The 22,853-nt window shown below is 37.9% G+C and overlaps 1 protein-coding gene and 1 pseudogene across 6 annotated transcripts in view; both read right to left on the reverse strand.

Annotated features, from left to right (window-relative positions):
• The window catches only part of Hecw1 (HECT, C2 and WW domain containing E3 ubiquitin protein ligase 1), a 277,118-nt gene that overhangs the window by 124,988 nt on the left and 129,277 nt on the right, over positions 1-22,853 (reverse strand). For all 6 annotated transcript variants that reach the window (XM_042278238.2, XM_042278239.2, XM_015998717.3 and 3 more), the window contains 2 exons: positions 20,833-21,157; positions 1,278-1,385 (listed from right to left, as the gene is read on the reverse strand). In XM_042278238.2, coding sequence (XP_042134172.1) covers positions 1,278-1,385; positions 20,833-21,157 — 433 coding nt within the window. The remainder of the gene's footprint in view (positions 1-1,277; positions 1,386-20,832; positions 21,158-22,853) is intronic.
• On the reverse strand, positions 6,182-7,591 carry LOC102916633 (histone deacetylase 1 pseudogene; annotated as a pseudogene).

The raw sequence follows: 22,853 nt of genomic DNA on the forward strand, positions 1-22,853 counted from the left end.
TACACTATGGAATACTATTCAGTTGTAAAGAAAGATGAATCTGCAGGAAAATGGACCTAGACAAATATCACATGTTCTCTCTCCCTAGCTCCAAATATTCAAAAGTGAGTAAAAAACCTGGGGTAACTACAGAAACCAGGGAAGTAAAATGGGACCATCTCAGGCCAGGGAGGAGCAATAGAAATAGTGTGGTACAAGTGATCTAAAGGGGCACATGGCAAAAATCGGGGGGAGGGCTCTAATTAAGAAAAGGGTTTGAATAGGGGGTGGTGATAGGAACAGGAAGGATCAGGTTGGGGGAGGATGGAGGGAGAGAGTACTGGGCAAGACAACTGGAATGGAGGGACATTTCTGGGAAGAGCTAGAAACCTAGAGCAAAAGAGACCCAAAAGCCTGCCCCCACAGTGACACACTTCCTCCAACAAGGCCACAGCTCCTAATAGTGACACTGTTATTCTTTTTGACAAATGACACTTTTTGTCAGAGAATAAATTGGCATGACAAAGGCAAGACTTGTGGGGAGAATAGAAAAGTCAGGCTGAGGACTGAGCGGCTAGGATTACACAGTCTCTTCCATTTTTTGTCAGATTTGCTTTAATGAATGAAAGAATGACCTCTAAGTGCCACAAAGTACAAAAAGGAACTTGTATTTTCATGTTATACTTGCCTTAACTTGATAATAGATTAAGTTCATGGTCATGACGTGCATACCTTAGGTGGACTGGATAGGAGGCAGTTCTCATTAGGCAAGGCAACTGTCTTACACTTACTCATAGGATTTGGAAGTTGCTATTGTTAGCAGGGCTATCAGATAACCCCCTGTGCCTTTGACACTACCTAGTATTAGTAAGTCCTCTGGACACATGGCTTAGTAAATCAATTTGCTTCTAAAGAGCATAGGGGCAGATGCACTCACCATGCAGAAGATTATGGGACAAAATATATGTGGACAAATTATTGAAAACAGACATTTTTCTGTCCCAAATGCCCAGTCCCAAATAGTCATTCATATTAATTATAAATGATCGGCTGATAGCTTTGGCTTGTTACTAGTTAACTCTTACAGTTAAATGAACCCATTTCTACTAATCTATGTATTGCCACATGGCTCGTGGCTTTACCTGTCCTCTAGCGTGTTTTAAGGTTCTCATTAAACCTGCCTCTGCTTTTACTTGGCACCTAAGTGGAGGCACCTTTCAAAGTGGAACAGAAAAGAGTACAGCTGAATTCTGCTCCAAACATATCTGCTGGGCCATAGGAATGGCGACAGTACTCACACTCCACAAAGTACGAGCTGGCGTCAATCTTCCAAATGATCTGGCCTCTGTGAGAACCGTTGACTCCACGATTCTTATAATCCAGAAAGTTTTCAGATGAGACTTCTCCTATGGGTGCAGAAGGGAAAAGAACAGAGAAACATATCAGCCAGCAGCATATTTAGGAGCAGCAAAGAAAAAGAGCAAAGGATATGAATAGTAATATTTGAGATCACATAGAAAGCTGGGAGTGTTCCAAGACACCATCAGAACAATGCATCTTTTTTTACCCAACATTCCTGGCAGATGAATTTACTTACTTCTTAAACATCTCCATAAACAGAAAGCAATAACCACAGATAATCACTGCAATTCTTAAGTTATTATTTTTGAGTAGTTCTTAGTTGTATGAAATCTGTGAAAGTCTTTTTAAAATTTCTGACTTGATCCTCATTTATGAATAAAGAGACATAGAGAAGAGGTCTGATGGTACTTACCTTCCTGAATATAGCTTTCTCCCTCTCCTACTCCCATCTCTCATGAACTCCACCATGTATGATATCTTCTTCATTCTGGGGCTCATAATACTTTTCATTTTATTTTTTAAAATGTACTAAACAGGATTCCGTGAGGCCATTTTCATACAGATATATATGCTAAATATACTCCCACCCAGATCTTGCTATTCTCCACATCCCCTTGCACTAATTTTCTTCATTCCCCAGTTTGTTTTTACTTTCATGGTAATTATGAAGTCTAGGACGCACAACTGAGAGAAAACATGCAATATTTGTCTGTCTGAAACCGGCTTCATTTGCTTGCTTGTTATGATTATCTCCAGCTTTGTGCAAATGACATAACTTCATTCTTCTTTATGGATAAAGAATATTTGATTGCATTTATGTACCAAGTTTTCTTTCTTTTTCTTTTTTTTTTTTTTTCCTGAGACAGAGTTTCTCTGTGTAGCTTTGGCGCCTGTCCTGGATCTTGCTCTGTAGACCAGGTTGGCCTTGAACTCACAGAGATCTGCCTGGCTCTGCCTCCGGAGTGCTGGGATTAAAGGCGTGCGCCACCACCGCCTGACTGTACCAAGTTTTCTTAATCTATTCCTCTGTTGTCAGACACCTAGGCTGGTTCTACAACTTTGCTATTGTTAATAAGGCTATGATTTACTAAGCATTGGTGTGAAGTATCTCTGTGATACATTGACTTGGACTCCAGGATGATATACCTGCGTCATAGGAACGTTTGAATTTTGTGAGAAAATTCCATACTGATTTCTATGTCTAGAGTAATTTACATTCTATGAGCCGAGTATAAAGGCTCCCTATAGTCTGCAATCTTGACAATATTGGCTATTTGCTTTCTTGATAACTACCATTCTTAATGAGTGAGGTGAAATCTCAATGCCTCTTGTATTTACATTTTTCTGATGGTCAGTGATTTTGAACCAGTTTCTTGGCAATGTATACTTACTTTGTTATTCAAGGATTGATTTTGCTTTAATTAGCCAGTTTATTATTTAGGTCATTTTGGGTTTTGGTATTTGATTTTATTTTGAATTCTTTGTATATTATAGATATTAATTCTCTGTCATAGAATAGTATTTATGTATAGTCAGTAAACATTTTCTTTTTTCTTTTTATTAAGGAATTTTTTATTCATTTTAGATTCCAACCACAGATCACCCTCTCTTCCCTCCCACTCCTCCAGCCTTTCCACCTCAACCCACCCCCTGTTCCCTCCTCCAACAAGGTAAGACCTCCCATGGGTATTTAGGAAGGTCACTTCTTAGTTCTTTCTGATGTGACAAAATATTGTAATAAAAGCAACTTAAGCAAGAGGGTTCATTCTGGATCACAGTTCAGGGTACAGTTCATGATGACAGGGAAGTCAAGTGGCAGAAGTTTGAAGCATTTGGTTTCATTGCATCCGCAGTCAAGAAGCAAGAACAAACTTAGTTTCTTTTCTCTATCACCATGTGATGGTGTCTTTCACGGTGAACATATTTTCCCTCCTCAGACAATATAACTGTACTAGTTAGGATTACTATTGCTATGATAAAACACTATGAACAAAAGCAAGTTGGGGAAGGAAGGGTTTATTTATCTTACGTTTCCATATCACTGGAGGAAGTCAGGACAGGAACTCAACCAGGGCAGGAACCTGAGAGCAGGAGCTGATGCAGCAGCCGTGGAGGAAGAAAGAAGCCATGATTCTTTCTGGCTTGCTCCTCATGGATTGCTCAGCCTGCTTTCTTATAGAACCCAGAACCACCAGTCCAGGGTGGTACCACCCACATTGGTCTGGGCCCTCCCCCATCAATTAAGAATATTCTCTACAGGCCCATCCCTACAGCCTGATCTTATGGAGGCATTTTCTCAATTGAGGTGCCCTCCTCTCAGATGACTTTAGTTTGTGTCAAGTTGACATCAAACTAGCCAGAACAATAACAAAGATAATTCCCCAAAGGCACCCTTCTCTTACAGAGTCTAACCACCACCACTACACTATTGATTTTTCTATGCTACTTTTGTATCTTTCTGGTAGAGTTTTTTTTTTTTTTTTTGTAAAGATTCAAGGTCTGATCATTTATTTGTTACTTTAAAGCCTTAGTTTTGCCTGGACTTCTTAGAAGTAGAGGTTCTCAGGAATGGCAGCCTACATTTCTTGGCAATATGTTCCTAGCATTTTCTTTGTCTTCTTCCATTCTCTTGGTCAAAGGTTTAGAACACTCTGCACCCCTCTCCTCATTTTTCTCAGTGCATTTTCTCTTCAGAACAATGACACAGGTGCCCCTGTTGTAGGACATGTGGAGTAACAAGATGCTGAATCCTGGACACTGAATTTTGGATGCTTTGCTCCTGGGCTTCTTACCTTCTTTGTTCAGTGTATTGGTGGACATCATTGTCTTTAGAGAGACTGAGAAGTTTTCAGATTCCGCTAGCTTGTTTGGGTCCCAGCTCCTGAGATACAGTTTTATCTATCAGCCCAGGAATAGCTCCTTCCACCCTCAACCCTGTAACCAGGTTGAAAACACTTGGACTGGCATCCACAATGCAGCCAGAACACACTTGTGCTTCCCCTCTCCTATTCTCCTTGGTCTATAATAAGAATGCCTCATACTCAAGAGCAGGCACACTCCTCTTGTGGGTCAAGACACCTTGTTTCATGTGAAAATCTTGTTTTTCATTTCCTTCATTCATTTGAACCCCATAAACCCTCCACTCTTCACCCAGAGCGTCAGGAGCTACTTATATGTCATGCACTTCTCATAGAAGGTATGAAGCTTGTGTTCATTGCACACTTCAATGAGTTTCTGAGTGGGAAGGAAATATTCAGCTTCATCTTGACACAGCAACTACTTATGAGGTGCCACAGAAAAAGAGCTCTGGTAGAGTTTTTAGGGTGTCTAAAATATAGGCTCACATTTCCAAATAGGGATACTCTGAATTCTTCCTTTCCTACTTGATTCATTTGATTCCCTTCTCTTGTTTTCTGGTTCTAGTTGAGATTTCTATGACTACATTAAAAGAAAAGAATGTAAGCATTCTTGGCTTGTTCTTGATTTTAGTGGTGATGGTTTTGTTTTGATCTCATTTAGTATAATTTTGGTTACACATTTGTTATATATAGGTGTTATTATTTTGAGATATGTTTTTCCATGCCTATTTTCTTCAGAACTTTTTATCATGAGAGGATGTGTCTTTCTGAATTGATTAAGTTAGCTTTTTTTTGCATCAGTGTTTACTGGGGACAAAATTCTGTAATTTTCTTTTCATGTCTGGCAATGTTCCTTCCCTTTCTATTTTATGGAATAGTTTATGAAACTTTGGTATTAGTTCTTTGGCTGCTTGGTAAAATTAACAATGAAGACATCTGGACCTGGACTTTTCTTTGGAAGATTTGTTGTTTTTAAATTTCTGCTTCAATCTCATGGCTTGTTGTAGATCTGTGGAAGTAATTGATTTCATATTAGTTTAATTTTGGGCAGGTCTTATGTGTCTAAAAATTCATCCATTTCTTTAGAACTTTTCCAATTTAGTAGAATATGGGTTTTAGACATGTATATTTTCATTCATATTTGTTGTAATGCCTCCCATTTCATCTTTAATTTTTTATTTGGGTCTTCTCGTTCTTTGTTTTAGTTAATGTTGCTAAGGGCTTATCATTCCTGTTTACCCTTTCAAAGAATCAATTCTTTCTTTGTTCTTTAATTCTAGGCACTTTCATGTCCATTTCCTGCATATCCTCCCTGGTCTTAATCATTCCTTTCTTTCCTTCTGTTGACTTCATTGTATTCCAATGCTCTAAGGTGCATCATTAACTTATTTGAGATCTTTCTGATTTTTAATTTTTATTTACTTTTAAATTATTTTATAGAAATGTGTTGTTTTATTACAAAGAGTCACAAAATATAAATTTCTCAAAAAGGAAGCTAGGCCAACTACCTCCACATACAGAACTGGGGGAAGACAGGGCAATGTGAGTTTTTCTGCTTGCCCGAGACAGTAGGAGGGTATAAATAGAACCAATCTAAAAATGGCTGAGATTACCTGAGGCTGAAAATAAAGGGTCCCAGAAGAGCCAGTCACCCCTTCCAGAAAGCTTAATATGGATATCTTAACAGAGCTCTTAAGTAGGAACTTGGCAGTTTAGGATTTGTCTTCCTATTGTTTACTTTCCACCTAGACCCTTAGTTCAAAACTAAGTCCTGGAACAAGATGGACAAGGTAGCTTTGGGAAGAGTTTCCCCAGCACTACTGCCCTGGACTCTGGTCTCTGATTCTTGTATAGGCACTGGGGACATTATATTTAATGTATTTTATATAAATACATAGTGGAATAGAAAAATACAAAATCTGAGAGATTGGGGAGAAGTGAGAAACTAGGTGAGAGGCCAGATCCACACATTTTGCTCAGGCCAATTTGACTTTTTCTTGGACCCCTTTGGCTTCTGGTTTTTCCTCCTTTGTTTTCTCCTATTCTGTGATTTCTTTTTACTCTTCTGGATCTTTCTATTTTTTAATCCTCTGTTTTGACTCTTTTGGAATTAGAAGAGCTCTTGTGACTACCTCCTCCCTCCTCATTTGAATCAGAGAATTCTTCCTCACATTTGTCAGAGGAGTAGATGTGTTTGTGAGGGTCTTCTTGGTCCTCATCACCACTCTCCTCTGGGGCAGCATCCTCAGGTATTGCCTGCATTTGGACCCCAGATGCATGAGGCAGCATTCTCAAGTTCTCAAAGAGCCACTGCTACATCTTTTCCAGGTATTCATTAGTATTCTGGTTAGTTGTGTTAGAAGGACTGATGTGAAGCTTGATCCAGTACAAAGTATTCAAAGAAGTTATTGTATGGTAGCTCATTAAGGATGCCTGTGTCCAGGGCCACAGCTGTTTCATAAGTCCAGCACTGAGCGACATTACAATGGTATATCCAGCATTAGTATAGGTAAATTGAAACTGTTGACAATCTCCATACACTTAGCATGTCCTTTGATGACATGATAGCATGTCAGATTGAAGCAACCTAACAAATCTCTGGACAAGGCATCTGAGCCACATTGTAAGACCACAGTGCTAGGCTGGAACATTTTCATTAATTTGGACATGACTGAGTTGAAAATAGCTTCATAGAAGTTGTATGGATTCCATCTCAGAATGGGTAGTTAACAGTATAGCACTTACCTTTGCCAGCCTCAATATCCCATAGGTCCCCAGTTCCTGGGAAGTACTCTCTGTATTTATGAAAGGACACAGTCATGACCCAGTCTGTGGTATAGAAGGCCTCTTCCATGCCATCACCATGGTAAATATCAATGTCAATATACAGTACCCAAGGGTGGTACTTTTGCAGCTCCAGGATGGCCAAGTCATTATCACTGATATAAGCCAGATGCTTCAGACTTCTTTGCATGATTCAGGGCCCCAGCCCAGGTCACAGCAATGTCTGTCTGCTGCTTATTAAGTTTCACAGCACTTGACACAGAGCCACCAGTAGATAACTGATAGAATTCAAACAAGCCGTCAAATACTGGACAGTCCTCACCAACGTTGAGTCTCTGCATCTGCTTTGTGTATTCAGACATGTTATCTGGGCAAATGGAACGTAAGAAATTAATGTAGTCATCACTCTGGTACACTCATCTCCTCAGCTTTGGCTTCGCAAGGACAATCAATTTCCATTTTTTAGTAGAGACCATAGTTGAGCAGCAAATTGTGAGTCATGTGGATTCAGAGAGGCTTCATGGGGTATTTTGTCCATAACAGTAATTTCCAACATCCCTGTTTTAGTAGTAATAGACTTCCCTCTTGGTACCCCAAGTCTGCGCCATCTTGCTGGCCTCCTGGTTCTACCATCAGTCTCCTTTATGATTTTTAAAATATAGACATAGCTATGAAATTTCTTCTTGGTATTGCTCCATTGCATCCCACAGACTTTGGTATTCTGTGTTTCATTTTCAATTATAGGACTTAAAATTTTCCTTCTTAACGTTATACTCATTACAAAGGGACCTCCTACCTCTTTTGACTGATTTTTGGTTGGAGATTTTTTCCCCCAGATGTTAGGACAGAGTTTTCTTCTTATTTTCTAGTCCAATTTGATTTGAATAGAGTTTCCATCCTTTTACACAAAAGCTCTATTTGTCTTTGATAATAAGGTTTGATTCTTTGATGCAATAAGTAGATTTTTGAGCCAGTGCCTATGATTAGGGGAATTTATCCCATTAATAATCAAAGTTAGAACTGAAAGGTATCCATTAGTGTCTGTCTGTGTTTGCTGATTTTGTAGTGTTTTGTGTCTTATCATTCACTGCTGTCATGATTTATTCTTTCCTGCTGCCTGCTGGATATGTTTATTTCAAGGATTACTTCACATGTCTCCTGTAGTGCCCGTTTAGTGGTCATGAATTCTTTAAGGTAGTTTTAATTGTGGAAAGTTATTCTTCCTCTTTCAATTTGGACAGATATTTTTGCTGTATATAGTAATCTGGGTTGACAATTATTATCTTTTAGTGCTTGGAATACAATATTCCATGCTCTTTTGGGGGCTTGGGTTTATGTTGATAAATCCATAATTCTGATGTTTTTATTTCCTTTGTATCTGTCCTTGTGTTTCTCTTTCATCGTTCAGTATTTGTGTTCATTCTCTATGTGTAGTTTTTTTTTTTTTTTAAGAATATGACATGGAGAGGTTCTTTTCTATCTTGACTCTTTAGTGTTCTAAATACCTCCTCAATCTGAATGGCCATGTCTTTTTTCAAATTTTGGAAGTTTTCTGCTATGTTGTGTTGACCATATTGCTTGTGCCTTTAGTTGGGAGTCATTGTCCTTCATCACCATGATTTGTAAATTCATCTAAAATGGTGTCCCATAAAAAATATGTGTTTTGTTCATGTTTTATTATATTATCTTTGTAAGTGTCTAGATGTTCCAATTAATGTATCATGTCTTCCATTCTTGATATTCTGCATTCCACTCGATTAATTTTATTAGTCAGGCTTTCTGTTGAGGTTTTTATTTGATTTATTAAAGCTTTTGTTTTTAAATTTTTGGGGTTTTTTTGTGTGTGCTTATTGAATTTCTTTTCCTTGAACTGACTTTATTATTCAATTAGATGCTTATGTATATCTCCCTTCAAATTAATGTAGGAGTTCATTGCCATTCACTTTTATTTCTTAAACTTTTGCTAAGATCTATTTTAATGATCTGTTTATGTATGTGCATCTATTGTGGGTATGTGCACACAGTTTAGGTGCCCACAATACCTGCAGTGTCAGATGTCATGGAGCTGGGATGCAGGTGGCTGAGAGCCACCTGATCTGGGTCAGGAACTGAACTCAGATGCTCTGAAAGAGCAGTTAGCACTTTTAACCACTAAGTCATTTTGCCAAGCCCTATTTAAACATTTTTATAACTATTTATTTAAATTTCCTATCTGGGATTTCAACTAATTCATTCTTTTTGAGGTCCATAGCTGTATAATTGGCTTTTGTTATTATTTTGTTTTTGAGATGTTTATAGTACTTTGAGCTTTAATGTTTTTTCATAATCTCACAGAGATTAAACCTCTGTGGTTAATTCATTGCTTTTTATATCAGCTATACTTTTTTTTTACTTGAAATATTTGTAACATTCAAATGGTACTAGGTTGTAGTAGAGTTGAGATGTGTACTTCAGAAGTTATGCCTCAGAGCATCTGATATCATGCTTATATTACTCTGGGAGTAGAATATTAGCTTAAGAAAGAACCAAAACTTGTGGACAGGCCCACTGTGTAAACACCATGTGGTCAAAGTGTCTTAACTTTAATAACTATCAGAGAACCAAGGAGCAAGTGCACTATGACATACCAGAGGATTGTATGTCCACTAAGATTAGGAGAGGAAGGGATATAGGATGAGTCAGCACAGAAATTGATAGATCAAGTAAGACAAAAGTCAAAGTGGGAAAAATCTGTGTGCTTGTTACTTTTTGTCAGCTTGACACAGACTAGACTCACCAACTGAGGAACTGCCTTCATCCGATTGTCCTGTGTACATGTCGGTGGGGGCATTTTCGTGATTAATGATTAATGTGGGAAGGCTGAGTCCCCTGTGGGTGGTGCCACCTATGGGCAGGTGGTCCTGGGTAGTGCAAGAAAGCAGACTGAGCAAGCTGTAAAGTCAGCCAGTAAGTAGTCTCCTTCCAGGGTTCTGCTTCAGTTCGTGCCTTCAGATCCTCTCTTGGGCCCCTGCTCTCACCTTCTCAAGGATGTACTGTGATGGGTCCATGTAAACCAAACAAACCCCTGTATTCCCAAGTTGCTTTTAGTTAGTGTTTTATTTCAGCAACAGAGATGTGAACAAGGAAACTCAAAGAGGGCAAAGCTAGGAAATTTTTGGGTCCACAGGAATTAGATTATTAACATTTTGGAAGTTTATAGCTAAAAAGTAAAAACAAGAGGGGCACAGAGAAGAAAGAAAGGTGAATTAGGAATTAGAATTAATCTAGTTTTGTGCATGGAAAGTTGTTTTTGTCTTTGCAGACCCTTCTTTTCTTTCTTTCTTTTTAAAGATTTATTTTGTTTATTATGGGTACAGTATTCTGTCTGCATGTATGCCTGCAGGCCAGAAGAGGGAGCCAGATCTCATTACAGATGGTTGTGAGACAACTGGTGGTTGCTGGGAATTGAACTCAGGACCTCTAGGAAGAGCAGCTGAGCCATCTCTCCAGCTGACCCTTCTTATCAAAGAGAACTGGGAAGAGCACCATTGTCTCGCTGTTCCATTAACAAGAACTGTTTGTATCCTTTGAAAAAATAACTTATTTGCAAAATATAACTGTTCACAGTGTGTGCTCACAGCCCTGTTTCTATTATTATGATTATTGTATAATATGCTTTTTATAGTGATTGCTTCATTTACTTAAAAAAACATATTTCCCAGCTTCTTGAATTTTTATATCAAAGTATAAATGTTCCTCATTGTGGCAGTTCTCCAAGAGATGATATGTGTTTATATTATTCACTATGATGTCATAGTCAGAGTCAGATATTTGTATACAATGGCATGTAGAAGGGAGGAAATTCTTTCATGTATTGGATAATGTACATCACATATTTTGCTTCATTCTAGACTAAACCAGGGGGATAAATGGCTAAACAAAACATAGTCTATAGTCTTAGAGATTTTCTCACACATTTGAGTATTTGTTCAAGAAAATAGTTAATTTCCTTAGAATATAGAAAGTATTTAAATGGTTAAATAGCAATGAAACAAGCTAAAGGCAGGAAAAAGTACACGGTTGAGAAGAATTGGAAAACTTTGATAAAATAGAAAAGATAACACACATTACAAAGAGAAAAACTTGGATTTTGCTGTATTTAAGTGCAGCATATTCTAAGGAACTGATAACAGCCCTGACAAATATCCCTTTCCCAACCTTGTATCAAAGGCAGTCATCACCATTTGATAGAAATATTACTCCTCTTTGCTTGGGAATCCAGGGGTACTGTCAGCGTGAACCTCAGAAGAACAGATGAGTCTATATACTTTATTCAGAAAGCAATTTAATAAAAGGGATTCAGTACTGGAGAAATGGACTATAAAAGTAAGCACCAGGTTAATACTCCGTCTAAATGGATCCTAGCCGAGCTGCTGCCTTTCCTTAGAGAAGCTTCCCTGAGGCCTAAGGAATATAAGGTCTCAGAACATTAGCTATAATCCTGAAAAGGGAGGCTGCTGATAAGGCCACATCAAGTGCCTCTTTTCTCGCCAAGAGGATGGGCAGCAAGTGGTATGCGATTGCCACTGTACATACCTGTTGTGCCCATGAACTTGGTGAGTGGACATTATGACGCTGCTATAGAAATGCCAGTTTTCTCAGGCCATTGTTGCAGCAGCCACAGGCCAGAGAGCAGGAAGAGTCCCATGTGTTACTTCTACCTTCCCAACCTTACACAAGTGCAGCTAAATGAAGAGAGAGTTGCCTCCAGAACACAGGTACACGAGGAAGTAGGATTTAGTTTTTAGAAGAGCAGATTCTCAACTAGAGGAAGGTACTTGAGGACAAAAGGGAACAGGAGTGAATGCTGTGGGTCAAGTCATGCTCTTCCCCACAATGACCAGTGGCACCTCTCCAGCTCTCTACCTAAAAGTGCTTTGCTATGCGTTGTCTGTTGAGGCAGATGGCTACAAGGGGTATATAAACTTCCTCAGCAGGAAGCTTTCCTGTATTATTATACGCTGTGATCTTAGGTATCATAATCAATGCCTGCAAGTCTTAGATTACTCACTACAAAATGGTGACAATATTAGCATGCATCTTAGCATTCTGCTCTAAAGATTAACTGGACGATCACAGCAGTGATCTTAGAACAATATCAGACATCTAATACGTGGTTATTTTTTCAGAGCCTGTGTGAAAAATAAAGCATTCTATAAGTCCCAAAGTAATTAATGAGCAAAATAATAACGTTAATAATAACGTTAAATATTGGAATGCCAGTAGTACTTAAAATGTAAACATTATCTATTTTTTCCAGAACATATTTGATTCCTCAAATCAAATATATTGATAAATATTTCTTTTGACATTCAGAATTCTACTGGAGCCACAGCTTATAACAGAATAAAGATTTTTGCAGGCCATTTTAATCAGAAAGATTTATTGAAGTGTACAGAAAAAACATAACTAAGAAATAAAGAATGTCTTTTTTCTTGATTTGTCTTCAAAATGGATACTAACTACAGTTTCTATATCCTAATCTGTATTCGCAGAATGGACATCAGAAGCATTGCCATTAAGAGCAAAATGGACGAGTGACCCCATAATCTATTTTTAAATACCTTGTAACTAAACCTAGGGGAAACGTCTAAGGGATTCTTCACTGAAGTCGTAGGACCAGAGAGATGGGGAGATTCTACTTGCCTGCCCTTCTCAGATGCCCCGATGAAGCTCTGCCTCCCATAACTAGGAGGAGACTCTAAGGACAAATGACCGCACAGGTCCCCAACCGAGGCCCCTTCCCTCTTCCTTGACTTTTACTTCACAGTGTTTCTTCGTAGAAAGGTAGTCAGTTTCTGATATAACTAAACAAATACGGCGTTAGTCCTCTTATATGCTAGTGGGATGCCAACTTCCAAGAATTGATGACCATACAGAAGAATTCTTAAAAACAGAGGAAGAAGAGGAAGAAGGGGTTACAGAAGCTGCAACATCAGTGGAGGAGGTATAGCATAGATTGGGACGGGGGTGGGGTGGGGGGAGGAATGCTAGGAGACTGTGTACGAGTACCTGGTCCAAAAGGTCATTTTAGACATTTTTTTCTCTAAATTTTAAGGCACTGGACATTAATCTATTTTATGGCCAGGGGTTGAATTTCTGTTTATTCTGGAATTCCCATAACTCCTAGTGTGTGATTTCTCACAATGGAACAAATACTGGTTTGTATAGAGTTTGTCTATTCTGAAACTCATAGTGGAGCTTGATTCCAGCTGGAAGGTATGTTTTTTTTCATTTAAAATATTGTTTCTTTTATTTCTGAGATTTTTAATATAAGTACATATTCTCACTTCCCTTTTCCTCCCTGCAAACCCTTTCATATAATTGTTCTTGCTCTTTTAAAATCTATGTCCTCTTTTTTTTTAACTAATAGTTGTTGAACACACACACACACACACACACACACACACACACACACACACACACACACACTCCTAAGTACATGAGCACAACCTTTTCAGTCTGTATAATGTTACTTGTACATATGTTTTCAGGGCTGACTGTTTGGTATTGGATAGCCAATTGTGCTCTTCCCATTCTCAGAATTCTTCAGTTGCCTGTAGTCCCTTATGTAGGGTCAGACCAACCACTTTAGCATGTCTATTATTGTTGTTTTTGTTCAGCTCATGTTTAGGCAGTAATGTTGATGAGTCTTTCGGGGTATAGTTTCTGACATTCATATGACAACCAATATCATAGCAATCCCCTTATTCTTCTGGCTCTTACAATTTTACTTCTCTTCCACAAAACCTATCCAAATACCCATGCCTAATAAAATAATGGATCTTAGAGGAGAATCTACAACAACTATTTTACTAAACCACCATAAACCCTAGCTCCATTGAGAAAAGTTTAAGAAGTGGAAATGTAATTGGCTATAGAGTTTAGAGAGGTGATAACAATTAATTGAGGCCATAGTCATGAAGCAACAAGATTGAACACTAGTAGCTTAAAGAAGAGAGAGACAAAACAGGGTAGATATTATAGATGTTGGGATCTTTAAAAGGCCATAGATTAAAGGTGTAATCTCTTGTTTGGTGCTCTTGGGGAGTGGTGAAAACTAAGAAATAGAACCTGGTGGAAGGTTCTAGTCCCTGGGGATATGCCCTTGAAGAAGATAGTACAATCCTAGGTTCTCCCTCTTTCTCTCTTTTTCACTTTCTTGTTACAGTGAGTAGCTTTGCTCTCTCAACTGTTTTCCATCATGGTGTGTTGCCTTGCCATAGCATCCCAAATCAACAGAGCCAACTGATTACAGACTAAAATCTCTGAAACAGTAAGCCAAAAGTAAAAAGGTTGGTTGTCTAAAACATTTTGCTGCAGTACTAGAAAGCTGACTAGCATGGTGTGTGCACATGTTTCCTGGTTTAGGCCTTAAATCAGTTCCATGTGTCCTGGTTTGGGCCTTGAATTAGTTCCATGGATTGTGGTTTGGAACTTGAATCAGAACCATGAGAAAAAAATATCTCTTTTATTTACAAATAGCCCAGTATTTGCTGTTGTGTCATTATTAACAGAAAGAAGGGCTTTGTTTGTTTGATTTGTTGTTATTTTTGCTACCCCATTTAAAATGCAAGAACAAAGAGACAAAAATACCAGAACATGTAATGTGTGAGTAATAATACGCGGGCTGGTGATGTAACTCCATTCTATACCATTTCCTTAGCAAGTGTGAAGCTTTGGTATATTAGTTACTTTTCTCATTGCTATGATGCAATACCCAAAATAGGTACTATAAGGAAGGAAGAGATTATTTTGGTTCACAGTTACAAGGTACAGTCATCCACCGTGGTAAGAAAGTCACAGTAGCAGGAAGTTGAGGCAGCTGGTCACCATATGTTCAAAGTCAGGAAGTAGTGAGAATGAGTGCTTGTGCTCAATAAATTCTTGCTTTATCCTTTTTGTTCAGTCCTGAATTCTAGCCCTTAGGGAATGATGCTGTTTACATTTAGATATTCTTCCCATCTCAATCAACTTTATCTAGATAATCCTTCACAGGCAAGCCCAGATTTTGTTTTCATGTTGCTTTTAAATTCTACTGACCTGACAATCAGGATTAACCACCACACCTGGTGTTTAGTTTCCTTTCTGTTGCTGTGATAAAACACACTGACCAAGAGCAATTTGGAGAGGAAGGAGTTTATTTGGCTTACACTTCCAAGTCACAGTCCATCACCAAGAGGACGTAAGGCAGGAAGTCAGAGCAGGAACTCAAAGAAGGAACCTGGAGGCAGGAACCATTGAGGAATGCTGTGGCTTGCCCTCTGGCTTGCTCATAGGCTTGTGTTAAGCAAGCTGCATTATACATCCTGCAGTATGTATACCTGTGTATACCATAGGGTGTTAGGCCCTCTCACAACAATAACCAATCAAGGCATTTCCTTACAGATATGGCCACAGACCAATTTGACCTGGGAAATCCCTCAATTGAGACTCCTTCAGATGACTATAGGTCATATCAAGTTGACAGTTGGAGCTATCTAAGACACCTGGGTTCCATGGAAAATCTCTCTCTCTCTCTCTCTCTCTCTCTCTCTCTCTCTCTCTCTCTCTCTCTCTCTCTCTCTCACACACACACACACACACACACACTCACCTATATATAAAACTTTACATATATTTATGTGTATACATGAGTATGTTTTGTGTGTATCTATCATCTATTATCTGTCTTCTCTCAAGACTGAGAAGCAGAGAGATGACTCTTGCTTTGTGAAGCACTGTGTTCACTGAAACATACTCACCAGTGCTGTGTTCTTTCAAAAGTTGTTTGATAACTCATTATACTTACTTCAGTTTTCATGGAACAGGACCAAATAAGGCATGGTTTCAGCATGCATAAGCTTCAATTAGCATAATTACACAACTGTACACACATCAAGCAGGTACAAGTCACAGAAGCAGTCTCAAACGATTCAAAATAAACAATTAGATAAAGACTATGACCTTTTACTTCATGCAGGTAGAGCAACTTGTAAGACTTGGAAGAGAATATGAATACCCAGGCTCTAGTCTATGGGTATGTTTTATTAACATAACTTTAGAGAATTTTTTGGGTTATCTCTTGACATAGAATTCCGAATGCATGAATATACTCTAATTTCATTGAATCAAATTACTCAGCAAATTCTAGCATGGAACTGGGATATCATACTATGATAATGACTGTAATTATTAAAACCAAGTTAATAAGACAGTTAGATTTGCAAATTATCAGCATATTATGCTTATTTTATCTGTTTGGTTGTTTTTTGTGATTTTAGCTGCATACTTATTTTATATTTAAACAGTTTTTGTAGGTTTTACTTCAGAATCAAAGGGATTGCTGTTTTTAAAAACCGATAATCCTCTAAAATGTTTTAAGCTCTTAGTTAGAGGCTCACAGATGCTTTATCAGCTAAAGGAACTTGTTAGCAAACCCAACAACCTGAAGACACACTGAGTATAAGAAGAGAACTGAAGGGAGAGAAAGGGCATCCATGTGGGTCATGGCTCACGTATGCTCATATACAGGCACACAGACTGAGACCTGGAAACACAGATACATGCATGCATGTACACACATACACACACACACACACACACACACACATACACACACACGAATAAATAAATAAATGTAATTTTAAAATGTTACATTTTTTAATATTAGGAATATGAAATGAGGATAAAAGAATCCTCATTTAAGGTGATTTCTAAATAACATAGCATTTTCAATGGCTAGAGCTATCATTTATACTAGCCAAATTACATATATTAACCTCAGCAAAAGAGACATGGGCATTACTGAGTCTTAACTATAGATATAGACTAATAAAACAGTTCTCTTATTTGTGAAAGTCATGTAGGCACAACTTAACACTATTTACTGGAAATAACCTATTTATAACAAAACAACTTTTATGTACTTGTGTTTGGACCAAATGATAAACTCCTGCTCATTGTCTGATGTTTAAAAATCATTCTCCAGTCCATATTCACTTGGCCAGAACCTTTTTGTATGAGGTACAACTAAAATATAATTGAAGGTTCAAGCATGGGTTGAATTAGGGTTATTCATCACATTTCATTTAGAAAATAAAGTAATTTGACAAAATAAATGAAAAAGAGATATATTAATTGTGAAGCAAAACAAAAACTAAACAAGCCAAACAAATAAACAACACCCTGAAACTACCCTCACCCCAACGTACACTATCTCACTAATTACTCTCATTAATCCAGAGATGGAAATTGCAGTTTTACATCCATTTTGGAGTAACTTGAAATAAGTAACTCAAAGCTTATACAAAACTACCTGGGTGAGGAAATATATTTATCTACAGGCAGAGTACTATTCTAAACAATGTCTACCTATGATTAGAACCACATGACCCTTCTCCATACTATCACCCAGAAGGAATCTATCTTATTTATTTATTATCTATTTATTGCTATTATCTATCTCATAATAGCCATTCTGTAAGTAAGAGCAACTTAATGCTACAACGCTGTAACAGCAGCAATATTAATGCTATTAAACCCATTGCTAGGTTCCTATGTCCCTGGTTAAGGGCAGCATGGGTGACTTTGTAACAGTGTCATTGAAGAGGTCACATCATCTTCTGTGTACAGATATCTTCACATTCTTACAGAGGAAGAAAATGGTTTTGGTTGGAAAAGTCTGGAGGTCATATAATGTCAAAAATCATCATAATTTTGGTTCTACTTGGGCATTGCCCTGCTCTACTGATGTAGAACAACACATTCCTGATGCTGTTCAAAACACCAACATATCTCCATGGTCAGTGTGAACTCTAGGAGAGGCAGCTTCATAGCTGTGGGAGGGCTGCCCTGCATCTCCTCACATGGGAATGACAGGTCAGATTAGACAACCACCCCCACCCTTAAGTGTCTAGGTCTAGTTCTATGACTTGAGCTTAGACAAGGCACTGCATATCTGTAAGGTAAGTTACTAAGGTCACACAAATTATGAGCTTTTAAGATTCACAGATAATTTTAGATTGGTAAACTATATTTGAAGTATGATGCTATTTAAAGTGTTGCCATTCAACATTAAATAACATCACAGTTGTATGTGTGTAGCTGCTATGACAATATTAAATTGTCAGATTAACTTTATAAAATGATGAGTTATGGTTCTTTTGGCTCAGTCAAAAAATGTCATGTTAACACCAGTTCTTACTCACTCAAAGTTTCAAGAAACTCAATATGGCCAATGGTCTTTTCCTTCTTCTAACACCACTTCCTCTTCTCTGTGGGGTAAGTTTCTAGCTGCCTTATTTCCTTACCACCTCATCTTCCTGTTGAGTTCCCCCCTTCCTCTATATTTGTCTCTTGCTCTGGTAGGGACCTTCTAGTGCTTTCTTCCTACATATAATCTGTGATTGACGTTATATACTCACAGGGTACCCAGTACCACAATTTGATAAACTCTAGCATGGATTTATATGATTGAGCTGCAGAGGCAGGAGGCAAGAATTGAAGCACAGATCACAGAGAAATGCTGCTTACTGACTTGTTTCCATGGCTTACTCAGATTGCTTTTTTATATCACCCAGGATCACCTGCCCAGGGATAACACCACCCACAGTGGGTTGTGCCTTTCAACCCCAATCACTAAGAAAATGTCCCGCAGGCACACCCCTAGGACAATTTGATGAACACAGTTCCTCAGCTGAGACTCCTTCTTCCCAGGGAGCTCTAGTAAGTCAAGTAGACTAAATCTAACTTGTACATTTGTCCCGGCTGTGTTTCACACTCACTACGTTTTCTACTAAGCCCATTATCTTTTTTTTTTTTTAACAGACTCATTTTCCATTTTTTCCTTAACTTGAGAAATGGCATCAATGTCCACAAACTGGGGGAAGATACTACTGTACAAAAGTTGGTTTAAAATTAAGTGCTTATGTATGTGTGCATGTAACAAACAATTCCTTCGTGATAAATCACATTCCCAGTTAAAGCAGAGGTAGGGAGGGAGGAGGATTGTGGCAAAACTGAAGGTTCAGACTGACCAAAGGAGGTAATGAATGCTAGCTAATTATAGTCCTATTGGCTTTACAAAGTCTATCCAAATGGGGTCTTTTGTCAAGACATCAAAAATAGGACTTTCAAGTGAAATATCTGCATGTTTAGTGTTGATAATCAAATATACAACAAAACACCATAGACTAAATGTGTATGCTTGATGGGTTTTTGTTAGTTTTCAATATCTGTTTTAGATAGATGTTATCTTATTTGAAAACTTAATTTTAAAATTTATTAAATTTTTCTGGTCAGAAGTCAAATTTATCTAGTAACTACTACTTGTTTAAAAGCATCAAAATGTATATTGCTTCATCTTTATTATATACACACACACACACATACACACACACACACACAAATATATTACATTATGCAGAACCTTCAAGAGAGTAAAAATATTTTCCTGACTAATTACTTCCTGACTAATTATACAAAACATACAAAATTATACAAAAATATACTAATTATACAAAATATTTATCAGAACTAATATTTTATCAGACTAATATTTATCAGACTAATTGTTTCCTGACTAATTAGTTAGACAAATATTTTATCATAAAAAATGAACCAGGTTATAAATTGCTCATAATGTGTATTACTTCCTGTTACAGTCAGCAGTATTAAATCTGGTGGTGTGTGTTGGAATGCATGAAGACAAACTGTATAAATGGAAGGCAGAAAGTTTGGAGGTTCTGTTGACATTTGGAGTACCTCTAAATTATACACTGACCTGTGGATAATCATATCAATTTGTTCCACACTGGATTCTATCATATGCAATAGAGAAAATAACTATTTTTAGGTAATTTATTATATTTTCAAGTTTGTAAGGTTAATTTTTAAAACAAATGAAAATATTGAGGAAATTCACATACAAAAATCTCTTTCAGTTATGGAACTTTCATATGGTGAATAATAAGCAAGTCAACTTTCTCCATATGACTGGATATACAATTCCATCATGTGTTTTGGCTATAAAGTAGAGATGTTAAAGGAGCTGGAGAAAAGATTGTTGGAAGAAAAATGTTGAAATTACCTGTTCAGAGATATGAGTACATTGGTTGTGTAGGGTGTTCCCTACAACCATGAGGATTTAAGGTGGGCTTCTGCTGTTCACTTAGGTACAAAGGAGGAGTGTTCTCTAGTTGCAAATAATGTTTGTTTTTAATCATGATTTTCCCTGCTTGTTCATGATTTTCTTCTATTAAAAAGAGATATAAGAGTAGCTTTATTGTATATCTATAAAAAAAAGCAAACATTGGTGGTCTTCAGAGTGTTAGACTGTAGTGTAACTCTGCTGATTGTGCATCTTAATTACACTGTAGGGTGAGAGAAGGAAAAATAGTACTCCAGGGAAGAGCACACCAATTGGTTGTCCAATATCAAACTACCAGTCCTGAAAACATACATATAAGAAACATTATACGTACTGAGAAAGTTGTATTCAGAAAAAAATACATATATAGCATGATATATATATATATCATATATACATACATGTACGCGTTTAACAACAACAACAACAAAAGAAGCTATGAATTTGAAAGAAAAAGATCGGTACATGGGAGGCTTTGGAAGGAGGAAAAGGAAGGGGGAAATTATGTAATTATATCATCTCAAAAACTAAAAATAACAGTGAATTATGAATAAGATTATTTTTGAAGTATCAAAACACACACACATAAGACCTTCTTCCTTTTCATGGCACACACACTGTCAGCCTGTCCATATGAGTCAGTAACTCCAATGAGTAGAGCCATGGTGATAATGTACTCACCGATAAGGTACATGCCAATCCAGTCTCCAGCATCCACTTCTTCCTTGATGTCCCAGTGGATCACCAAATCCTGGGAGTGCCCTATGGAATAGTAGGAGCTGCTGACCATGAGTGTAGAGCGGCTGTCTGAAGTGACCAGGTCAGTGTCACTGGTGGAGCGAGGGATGGTGATGCCATCATGGGCGCCATTTCGGATGTCTATGTTGTGGAACTGGTCCGGGTTATAGCTGTAGCGGAGGGGCTCTTTGCATCGGCGTCGACTCTGGGAATTTCTAGATGGAGACGCCATGGCAGCCAGGCCCAAAAACCTGTTCTGGTACAGATTCTGTAGAAGAAAGGAGATATTGGACAGGGTTACCAAAAACCAGCAACTCGTGTCACTCCTGATGGGTATCAAAAGATGTGTTGAGGGGAATAAACTATGAGGTAGCTGCCCTTCAAGGGGATGTAAAACATGACATGGAGCATCTTTTTCAGGGGCTTTTCTCTGCATTCACACAGGAAAAAGAACGAAGACACAAGGCACTTTCTGTTCATACCCTCCTGGAACCTCTGACTCCTCCAGCTCCCTTCGATCGAATTGACTCTAGAAGAAGTGGACTGCATGGAGAAACTCAGTTCCCTAACAAACACCACTTCTTGAGGTCACTAACATCAATTCAATTGATTCAAATTTTATCCTTTTTAGGGTAAATTATTATTATCTTCATTGAATATTTCAGGCATTCTTTTTTTTAAATGTTTTTTGAGACAGGGTTTCTCTGTGTAGTTTTGGTGCCTGTCCTGGATCTCACTCTGTAGACTAGGATGGCCTCGAACTCACAGAGATCCACCTGGCTCTGCCTCCCCGAGTGCTGGAATTAAAGGCATGCTCCACTGCCGCTGGCTATTTCAGTCATTCTTTTTTTTTTTTTTTTTTTTTGGTTTTTTCGAGACAGGGTTTCTTTGTCATTCTTGAGGCATTCAATCCCTTCACACAGTCCAGAATGGTTCCTGCTGGATGAGGTAGTCATTCTTTCTCTTTCTCTTTAACCCCTTGACTCTATGGTCTGTTTCTGGGCTCTCTGAAATGTCTATTAAAGATTTCTTATTCTAATAATTTTTGAACACCACAGTTGTTGATCAGATCCAAACTCAGAGGGCTATTTTCATTGAACCATTATTGTAGAAAACACTGTAGTTGTTTTTTTCTTTGTTAGTGTTTACAGCATTGAGTGTTTAAAATTAGCTAACCTGGAAGGTTGCCATCATATAGAACTTGAGTGGGGATTCACTTTCAAAACAAGCAAGGGTGACTCTGACTTCATTGATAAATACTAAGATTGGATTAACATGAACATTTGGGAGATTTTGGCTTTAAAAGGTCCACATTCTTCGACCAATAATATTCTTGTTTTCACACACACACACAGGCCCAGAAAAAGCATTGACTCATGCTATTCAGACCCCAGGGACCGTACCTTATTATACATACTGATTAAGTGAGAGCTAATGATATTTTGTATTCCAACCATAAAGACCAGACCCTACTGCCAGTCTCCCATTCAAATGATATGACTCTTCAGTTTACACACACACAATTTAAGTGTGCCAGTAGTATCACCTAATATCATGGAGATTGAAAACTATATGGATTAAATGAACAGCCAAATGTGTAATTATGGGTTAGACCAAACAATGATCACAGATAGCACAGCTATGTTATCTCATGACCACTGGCCTGATAATCCTTCATATGACTCTATAGTGCTGCCAATTAAATTCATTCTGTATAGACCCTAAAGTCATCCTGTTCGTAATCCTCTGGACTTCTATAGAGAATTAAAATTGCATTCATGGTCCTGTGTAAATACTCTGCACATCAATTTTCAGGACAGAGGCTTGTAACATGAATCTTAAAAGGTCTTATTAATATAAAACCTGGAGCCAGATATCGGGGTGAAAGCTGAGAGATCAGAGGAATAGAACAAGCCAGCCACAAGTTATTACTGCTAGGAACTCTTCAGCCCAAGAGAGAGGTA

This window comes from Peromyscus maniculatus, chromosome 5 (assembly GCF_049852395.1).
Source record: "Peromyscus maniculatus bairdii isolate BWxNUB_F1_BW_parent chromosome 5, HU_Pman_BW_mat_3.1, whole genome shotgun sequence".
In the NCBI taxonomy this organism is placed as follows: Eukaryota; Metazoa; Chordata; class Mammalia; order Rodentia; family Cricetidae; genus Peromyscus; species Peromyscus maniculatus.